Consider the following 10,329-nt stretch of genomic DNA (forward strand, 5'->3'; position numbering starts at 1 on the left):
GCTAACGCTACCTGACACCTGAATTATTCAAAGCTAAGGCTTGAGGTGTGGCCTGTGGTCTTTTTTTTTTTTTCTTGCGTTATGCGGGCCTCTCACTGTCGTGGCCTCTCCCATTTGCGGAGCACAGGCTCCGGACGCGCAGGCTCAGCGGCCATGGCTCACGGGCCCAGCCGCTCCGCGGCATGTGGGATCTTCCCGAAACGGGGCACGAACCCGCGTCTCCTGCATCGGCAGGCGGACTCTCAAGCACTGCGCCACCAGGGAAGCCCGGCCTGTGGTCTTTTAAGGTCAACATTATCACTAAGTCCCCAGAGAAGAGCCAAGGAGAGGAAGATGGAAGGAGGTTGGCTCCATGGGGAAGGATTCTTCCTCTGCCTCATTCTCCACCTGCTGCTTCAAGGTAAGATGGGACAAGTGTAGGAGCACAGCATCCATATAACTTCTGGGAAACAGAGAGACCAGGCTTATTTTTATTTCTAGACAGTCAATGACTGGGTGTTCATTTTGGTAAAAATGGAAACTCATGACACTGACAGCTTTGTAGCTCTTTCTAGGGTCCTAAACAGTTAGTTGATGCCTCTCTTAATCTATTTCTCCACTCCCCATACATCTATGGGCCTCTTCCCTTTCCCCATGTCATTCTCTTTCCAGGCATATAATCTACTCCACAGTTCCTGGGTATCAACTGACATTGAGAAGAAGAAAATTCTTTCTCAGTTCCCTTAAGCAAATGAAAAGAAAGATGCCAAGGGGAAGGAGGTAGAAGAGAAGTTCTGTTGTGAAAGAGGGAAACTTTTTTAGTACAATTTTCCCAGTCTAGAGTAATTTCTTGTTCATTATTGAGAATAAGCAATGAGGGATAGGACAACATCAGAGACAGATAAGAACAGACTCGACCAGAAGATGTTACCACATACATTCTCTGTTTCTGCCCCACAAAGTATGACAAGAAAAGGTTTGGGTATAAGATGGGTATCAAGGAACTCTTTTTAAGATAGTCTCAGTGGTGATGAGTCCTGAGTTTTAGAAGAGAACAATTACAGCACAAAGCAAGGACACAATATATACCATTAAACTGAAAACTGAGTTCCTTCTTTAAGGGGTTCCTTCCTTAAGGTCTCACAGATTGCTCACTACCTACCTGATTATTTCTCTCATCATTAATTCAAGACCATCTATGCCCTGTTCATATAGTGAGGAGGAGAACCGTGATTGCAAAATCTGTCACTGACATTCACCCAAATGGCTCCAGGACAAAGGTTTGTGGTGAGATTGTTAAGAACACAACAGGACAATAAAAAGTGGTGGTCAGGGGCTTCCCTGGCGGCGCAGTGGTTGAGAGTCCGCCTGCCGATGCAGGGGATACGGGTTCGTGCCCCGGTCCGGGAAGATCCCACATGCCGCGGAGCGGCTGGGCCCGTGAGCCGTGGCCGCTGAGCCTGCGCGTCCGGAGCCTGTGCCCCGCAGCGGGAGAGGCCACAACAGTGAGAGGCCCACGTACCGCTAAACAAAAAAAAAAAAAAAAAAAAAAAAAAAAAAAAGTGGTGGTCAGGACTGAGTTTGCATACACATTTAGACAAGTTTTGCATAGAGAGAGAGACAATGGAATTGAGGATGGAGCCCTGACTCAGCTCACCACATCAACTTCCACCATTTGCCTACCAGCCCAGCCCAAGCTCCCTGGTCCAGAAAGGAGGAGCCCAGACATTTCTCCCATGACCCCTGTTATCTCTCTGTGCAGAAACACTTCCCAGACCCCAGTACTGGCACTCCTTTCACAGTCTCTGCTCTCTACAGGAAAAGGAGACAATTTCACCATCACTTGCTCAGAATTCGACCAGCATGGGGTGGATCCCGTTGCCTTCCAAGCAGTGTTTGACAGAAAGACCTTCTGTCCAGTCACCAACTTCAGCATCCCCACTCATGTCCACATCTCCTTCACCCTGTCTGCCATCCTGGAAGGAGTAAGTCCTGACCCAACTCTGTAATGGTCTAGTGGTGAGCAGTGGGGTCCCTGACTGGATTTTGTAAAATTAAAAGCTCAGTCTATGGGGTAGGAAGGAATGACAGGGAATGCTACAATGACATCACTGCAGGTAAAAGCTCTCCCTTTTTGGGAATACGCCACAAGAAACATGATCCCAATGGACTCTCATACTGGTGCTTTCACTTGCATTTCTCATGTACCCTGGATTATATGACCTACCATTTTTAGTGGCTTATGAAAAACATCATAATTGCCACACAGAACAGCCTTGGAAATGAGTAAGGGGTGGGTGGTGGCACTGGACCTGACTTCATAAAATTAATGATCCTGGATGAAAACTATTTTTCCAGGATACACATCTTTAACTGATGACATCATTCCTGTGGCTAAATGTGGTAAGATAGACTCAGCTTCCCCTTTGTTATGACACCTCTCTTTTTCCACTCCAAGGTCCAACTTCACAGATTAAAATGGATAAAGCTGAGAATACCCACAAATTAGACAAATTCATACAGAACCAGCCAATAATGAAAACATAAAACTTCCTGATTATTCTGCCAGTTTAAGGAGGGCAGAGATGGGGCTCAGGGAGCAAGTGGCATAAACCAAGGTCATAGAAACCAATATTTAAGTGGCTCCAACACAGGGAATCCAAAGCCAAGCTCAAGGTCTCCCTTGAGACCATTGAGGGGGAAGTGGAAGCAAGTAAAACTTTGTCAGTGACATTGTGACAGCTGTCACCAGAGAGAGGGTGGGAGAGTAAAGAAATGAGTAAAAAAAGGAATGTAAAGTGCAAGAGACAGAGGAAGACTAAGACCAGTTTTCACCCCCTGTTTGTCTCACACCACCGTTTCCTCTAGATCTGGTACAATCCATTCCTTAGGTGGAACCCAGTGGAATGTGGGGGCATCAGGAAGCTGAGCGTGGCAACTGAGAACCTGTGGCTTCCAGATATCTTCATCGAGGAGTTGTGAGTATCGGGGCTGAAAAAAGCCAGAAGGAGACCATATGTCCAGGGAAGAGCATGAGTAACCAATAGGGGCCACACAAAGACTCACCTTAGAAAGAAGCAGCATCTGAAACCCCCAAAACATGGCAGTAGGTGGAAGGGGAGGTCAGATGAGTGGGGCTGGAGCACAGGAATGGGTGACCTGAGAAAGCAAGAAGGCCAAGTCTGATGGGGAACCCACAGCACTCACCTCCCTGTCCTCATACACAGCATGGATATGGATCAGACCCCTCCAGGTCTCATGGCTTATGTCAACAGTGATGGTCACATCGAATACAGTAAACCAACGCAGGTGACCAGCATCTGCAACCTGGACATCTACTTCCCCTTTGATGAACAGAACTGCACCCTCACCTCCAGCTCTTTCATCTGCACAGGTGAGTGAGGCTCACATGTTGAGAGCTAGAGAAAGGGTTTGGGAAGAAGAGGATAGAAAGCTGGGAACAGTGAGGGAATCTCACCGAAAGGGGTGTGAAAGCTAAGTGGTATGGAATCCAACAGTCTGGGCAAAGGGGTTGGGAGCGCTGGGGGAAGCTGAGCTGCCTGGATCTCCTTTGCAGTGCAGAACATGGTGTTGGGCATGGAGGAGGACGTGCAGGAGATTTTGAAAACATCACAGCACGTCGTTTGGAGCAAGGGGGAACGGGTACTTCCGGCTATCCACCAAAGAATGATGAAGGTGCCTGTGGGCACCAATGAGTATGACCAAATCATCTTCTGTGTGAGCTCAGGGGCCCTGGATGAGACCTTCTCCTTAGATGCATAGCTTATGTCCTCCACCAGAATGTAAGCTCTCCCACGAGAAAATAAGCTCCACAGGCACAGAAATTGTTATCACTTTTTTCACTGATAAATCTCCAGTACCTAAAACAGTACCTGGCACTCAGTAAATATTGATTGAATGGATCCTCCCCGAGGAAGAAACAAAGCTCCCATGGCAGTGATTTATAGTGAGCATGACCCTCCGCCCCCTGCCAGGGCTATCAGAACTTTTTGGAGGGCAGGAATTTCTATATTTATTTTTTAAAAGAGGTGATGGAAAAGTTATGAAACACTGTCTTAGGGATATTATGATTCCAAATCCTGGTGACCCCAAAATGTCTGCTCTGTCTTGTTTTCCCTCCCCCTGGTTTTAAATGTCCACCAGCAAAGTCACTAGAGATTAGACCTTGATGAGGAAAGCAAGCAGAAATACAATGCACACAATACCTAAGAATCTGGTCCCTCAATTCTGCTAAGAGCACATTGGTAGTAATAAAATTTTAGGTGGAGAAAGTTGAACTTTGGGCCAAGAAGGAATGAGATACATTTCAATGGTAAGCAGCATGGTAGAATCAAACCATGGAAAGGCAGTGTGGTGATTAAGATGGCTTTGCTGGAGAGGCAGGACAGAGAAAGGGACTTGAGGTAATGTTTCCTTACTAGAAAGTAAGGAGCAAATCTCAACTCTTGCTTTTAACTGGCTTGGCAGCCTCCCAGGCTTCTTCTCAGTTGCCTCCCCCTCCCCTCCCCTCCAGGTGGCCATCAGGTGCAGGCCCAGCCTCTACGTCATAAGCCTCCTGGTGCCCAGGAGCTTTCTGATAGCCATCGACGCCCTCAGCTTCTTCCTGCCGGCAGAAAGTGAGAACCGCGCCCCATTCAAGATGACACTCCTGCTGGGCTACAACGTCTTTCTGCTCATGACGTTGAATGACTTACTCCCTGCCAGTGGCACCTCCCTCATCAGTATGGCCCCTCCCGCCACCAGGAGAAGAAAAGCAAGGTGGGGGTGGAGTGGGGAGAGGGACCAACGAAACCAGGTCAGAGTAAAAAGAGACCCTGCCAATGGGCCCTCCAGGAAAAGAGGAAACAAGAAGTCCCTGGCTGGTGCCTCTGGCCCTCAGGCAGGCCCAACCTCCCTCCAGGTGTCTACTTTGCCCTGTGTCTGTCACTGATGGTGGTCCGCCTGCTGGAGAGCATCTTCATCACCTACCTGCTGCATCTGGCCACCACCCAGCCCCCACCCAGGCCTCGCTGCCTCCGTTCCCTGCTTCTACACTGCACCAACCCAAGGAAACACTGCCCCGCTGCGCCCCAGAAGGGAACACGGGCCTGGGCCTGGGCCTCAGTGAGGGAAATCAGCACTGCCCATGCGTCCTCTCCCATCACCTCCCCTTCTCTGCTCCCACCTCCTTCCTGCCCCCACAACCCCCCAGCTGACTTTGGCAGCCCACAGCTGAGTGTCTCTCCATAGGTGTGAAGGAGCCCGTGGAGTTGGCGGGGAAGGCGCCAGGTCCCAGAGAGGCAGAGCTAAATGGGTGCCCTGGGTCAGCGAGGGCCCAGCAGGAGGACGAGGCTCAGAAGCAGCGCTCGGTCAGCCTGTGGATGCAGTTCAGCCACATGATGGACACCCTGCTCTTCAGCCTCTACCTGCTCTTCCTGGCCCCCTCCATTGTCACGGTCATCATCCTCTGGAACACCTAGGCAGATGCCCACCTGCAAGCTCCAGGCAAGAGCTTCTCTTGCCTCCAGGAACCAGCCAGGCTCTCATTCCTGTTCAAATCCCACCTTACAGCCCTGGCAACCACCTTGTTTTCAACCCAGCCCTTCTGTTCAGTTTCAGACCAGACCTGAATGGTCTCCTAAGCTCTCCTGAGTCAGGTCCTTGCTCCTGCACGCCATCAGCTCCCCTCAGCCCTCCCACGAATCCTGCCTGCCTGGCTCCTCAGGATTCAGGTTCTTGGAATACTTCCTTGATCGAATCTCCTCCAATAAACCCCTCTGCAGAAAGCACTGGCTCTTCTCTGCAGTATACTATAGTTTCAAAACCCTTGAGGTTGGGCTTCCCTGGTGGCACAGTGGTTGAGAGTCCGCCTGCTGATGCAGGGGACATGGATTCGTGCCCCGGTCCGGGAGGATCCCACATGCCGCGGAGCGCCTGGGCCCGTGAGCCATGGCCGTCGAGCCTGTGCGTCCGGAGCCTGTGCTCCGCAATGGGAGAGGCCACAACGGTGAGAGGCCCACATACCGCCAAAAACAAAAAACAAAAAAAACCTTTGAGGTTGAGAGTCTTCTTGCAGAAACTTCTCATTACCAAAGTAAGAAGGATTTTCTTGTTTGTTTGTTTGTTTTTTAAGTCTATTAGGCAACATGTGAAAGTGGGGAGAGGGGAGAGAAGAGGCCAAAATCTATTACAAGGAATTATAATGAAATAGGGATTAACCTCCTAAATCCAGTTATCCCGGATTTAAGCTTCAGAAATTAATAATGTGCCAGAACCAGGCATCTTTGTTTAAAGAGTGAAGCCTTTTGTCACAGCCTGACATATGACTCATTCATCATTAAACACTTAGAGTGTTAACATAATCCCGAATTCTGCTGTCTGTGTTGCAATTAGAGTTGATCTGTCCCTAATCATGCTAAGAAAAGAACATTGGGTCAAGGAGAGCACATTTGAAAATGGCATCTGCTTTACTTGGGAGTAACACAAATGCCTCCATATGAACTGGAAAATTCCCCTTCCTGGCACTTGCCTTATCATTTTGAAAGTCTTTGTCTCTTGGCCCATTATTTCCAATAGCTTCTTGGGGGAAGTGGAGACCCCACTGTATCACTGTACACCAGAGCTGTGGCATGATTTGCTGGACACCAGGTTCAGAAAAGTACAGATTCGAGAGCAACTTAATTACAACTTGAACACAATCTTTCGTTTTTAGCAACCATTTATTTTCCTTTTTTTTTTGCTGTACGCGGGCCTCTCACTGTTGTGGCCTCTCCCATTGCGGAGCACAGGCTCCGGACGCGCAGGCTCAGCGGCCATGGCTCACGGGCCCAGCCGCTCCGTGGCATGTGGAATCTTCCCGGACTGGGGCATGAACCCGTATCCCCTGCATCGGCAGGCGGACTCTCAACCACTGCGCCACCAGGGAAGCCCTATTTTCCTTTCTTTAGTTTATTCTACTACTGTCTATCTGAAGCCTAAATTTCCCAGGTTATAACAGGCTAGGAGTAAAAAGAAAGTCACAATATTGTTCACTAAAGTATATTTCCTTGGTTCCTCCTCTCCACTGCTATTCCTCAAACTCCTTTGGCTTCCTCTGGTCACTGGTAGCAAGGTCACCAAAGGGTGGCAAGGCTGCCAATGTCCACTAGAAGTGCTGCTGCTGGTGGTGTGGGCCTGAGGTCCCATCCCAGTGTTCGCTGCAGGAGCTTCTGCCTTCTCAGAGCCCAGGCCCCTGGAAGGCTGAACTCACAGTGCAGATGTTCGCACTGGATGCTGAGTCACCAGGACCAAGCTGTAACTTGCTCTTTCCTTGCAGTCCCCTTCTGCTGGGACTCAGGCAGAAGTCCATGGGAATCTGGGCATAGGCAGAAGTACACTGCTATACTCTGAATGGCTCCTTTCACTCAGGCTCCTGGTCTTCCAATTAAACTTGTGCCCCTTAATTCTCCTTTTTCTCTGCTTTTTTTTTTTTTTTTTTTTTTTAAATCCAGGAAGGTCTTTGGCTCTTTGGTTTCTAGAACCTTGTCAAACACTCCCTTCACCATCACCAGCCCTCCAGGCATGTCAAAGATCTAGCTAAGCTTCTATCAGGAGCCCTGACATTCACCTAAATAAATGAGCATGTCTGTTATTATTTTGGATATCTGTTATTATTTTGGCAGTTCCTCAACTCACAGCTTTCTACAAAGTGGGCCTTTAGAAAGGACACAGTATAGGTATAATAATAACCAACATTTATTTAGTTATTAATATGTGACAGGCACTTTTCTAAGTGCTTTATATGAATAAGCACACTTAATCCTTATGGTAACCCTATGAAGCAAGAACTACAGATCCACACCTACCTTGGAGCCAAATGTGGAATTTTTCAGATTTTAAGAAGGTAACAATCATGCATGTACTATATGTTACTAACACCCCAAGTCAGCTATGGAGTAGCACCCTCTAATCAAACACAATTAGTATTTCTGCAGTGAAATCTATGAATATTCACACTAGGTAGCAAAAATGAAACTACAGCCAGACTCACAACTGTTCATGTCAGGCTTTGCCACCAAATAATTTATGAAAAATAATTTGGTTTTCAAAGCCCTTTAGGTTATAAAACTGTGGTTTTACATTATTATCCCCATTTTATATGTTCAAATAAATGAAATGAAATTAATGAGAAAATGAAGCACAGGGAAGTGCAGTGATGGCCACTGAGCTGTCTCCCAAGTTTCCACAGCTAGTCAGGTGACAGAGCTGCAGTTTGAACCGAGGAAGCTGGCTCAAGACACGGGACTCAGCCTCTGCCACACAGCCCTCCAGACTGAGGATGAAACCAGACAGGTTCTCCAGGAGTCCCGTGTTGAGACATCAATCCACTTCAAGTCTTTTTTTTTTTTTTAATATTTATTTATTTATTTGGCTGCACCGGGTTGTGACATGTGGGATCTTCATTGCGGCATGCAGGATCTTAGTTGAGGCATGCAGTATCTTTAGTTGCGGCATGTGGACTCTTCAGTTGCGGCTTGTGGGATCTAGTTCCCTGAACAGGGATTGAACCCGGGCCCCCTGCATTGGGAGCACGGAGTCGGCCACTGAACCACCAGGGAAGCCCCCACTTCAAGTCTTCATCTGCTAACGCTATAGGAGAATTAAAACAGGAAGCGCAAGTCTCTGACCAGGGCCCCTAAGACAAACTTTCTTTTCAATTTCCTTTTACTCCCTCCCTCAGTTTTTTCTACTCCTCACCCCTCCCGCCCACCCTCATCATAAGTCATAACACCCAAGTCCACTACCTGTACTTTCTCCACTGCTTTCTGGAGTATATATTTCCCCAAATCTGATCTGGGCAATCCCTCTTTCCTTTGTATTCTCTATGGATTTAGCTTTTTGCTGCTGATATCTATTGCCAGATACTTTTGGATGTTCCACTCCTATGCCCTATCCTGAGACAGTCACCTCACCTGGATACTCATCCTTGACTTTGCTGAGTAGCTCACTTACCCAGATTTCAAGAGGTTCTAAAATTATGTGAGGTCCATTTGCATCATTTTGTTTTTTCCACCGATCGTCACAGTACATATTTCTCTACTTATTTTCTTCACATTTTTTCCATTACATAGCTTTATGTTTTATTTGAATAGTAAATATGCACTTTATCTTTTTTGACATATGGATTAAGATACTAAATCTCCTTTCAGTAAAAGAAGGCATGATATAATTATAGTGATTTTATTTTTTCCAAAATCAAAATCTGAACATGTGATCTTAACACACACTGGATAATCATACAGAACCTTTGAAATCAGAGAGCTCCCAGAAAATTAACAAATGTGGTAGCTGTCTTTCTATTCCATCTATAACAGAATCATATGATAAGCACACTTTGTGCTAATGACTTTCCTCTTGTTAGGTGGCAAAGCTTTGAAAGGGCTTTGCAAGGTAATTTATGACCTCTTTAGGAAAATCTGCTGACAGGCAACTGGTCCAGCCTGGGCCATCTTGCATTTGATGGCCTGTTTCTGCCAACAGCTCCTCACCGCCCACTCGTCTGCACTGCTACCCTTTGGTTCCTGCACACATTTTTGTTCACTTTCTTTTTCTCTAAACCATTATAAGCAGTACTTCTCCACATTCTCTACATATTATTTTGGTTCCATATTAACACAGCATTAAAGTGTATTATCTCATTATTGTCTGTGCCTCTCTCTCCTCTTCTTGAAGACCCATTCCAGGATATGAAGGCACGGAATTCATTTCAAGCCTATCCTTTTCCTCCTCTCCAATTTATGACTCTCCCTTTGATAAACTCTCTTATTTAATCATCGATTGGCACTGGTTCTTCTATATAGCAGGGGAAAAAATAGCATAGTATAGAGACTTTGGGATCTGGCAGCCCTAATTTGATTCCATTACTTGTACAAGTGGCTTAACCTTACAAGTTTAAATGTCTTCATTTGTGAAATGGAGCCAATAACACAGATTAAAATTTTTTTAATTAATTAATTAATTTATTTATTTTTGGCTGTGTTGGGTCTTCGTTGCTGCACGCAGGCTTTCTCTAGTTGCGGCAAGTGGGGGCTACTCTTTGTTGCGGTGCGCAGGCTTCTCGCTGCAGTGGCTTCTCTTGTTTCGGAGCACGGACTCTGGGCATGCAGGCTTCAGTAGTTGTGGCACACAGGCTCAGTAGTTGTGGCTCGCAGGCTCTAGAGTGCAGGCTCAATAGTTGTGGCGCACAGGCTTAGTTGCTCCGCGGCATGTGAAATCTTCCCGGACCAGGGCTCGAACCCGTGTCCCCTGCATTGGCAGGTGAGTTCTTAACCACTGCACCACCAGGGAAGTCCCAGATTAAATTATTTTTAA

The 10,329-nt window shown here is 47.1% G+C and overlaps 1 protein-coding gene across 1 annotated transcript; it reads left to right on the plus strand.

Moving 5' to 3' along the window:
• Positions 1-333: 333 nt before the first annotated feature.
• LOC103081915 (5-hydroxytryptamine receptor 3C-like) lies at positions 334-5,459 on the plus strand. Its single transcript, XM_082931453.1, is given in 9 exon segments — positions 334-400; positions 1,798-1,964; positions 2,338-2,382; positions 2,848-2,957; positions 3,207-3,373; positions 3,557-3,717; positions 4,514-4,721; positions 4,901-5,103; positions 5,217-5,459. Coding segments are annotated over 9 exon segments (1,371 nt in total).
• Positions 5,460-10,329: the final 4,870 nt, after the last annotated feature.

Source organism: Lipotes vexillifer, unplaced genomic scaffold (assembly GCF_000442215.2).
Source record: "Lipotes vexillifer unplaced genomic scaffold, Lipotes_vexillifer_v1.1 scaffold263, whole genome shotgun sequence".
Classification (NCBI taxonomy): Eukaryota; Metazoa; Chordata; class Mammalia; order Artiodactyla; family Lipotidae; genus Lipotes; species Lipotes vexillifer.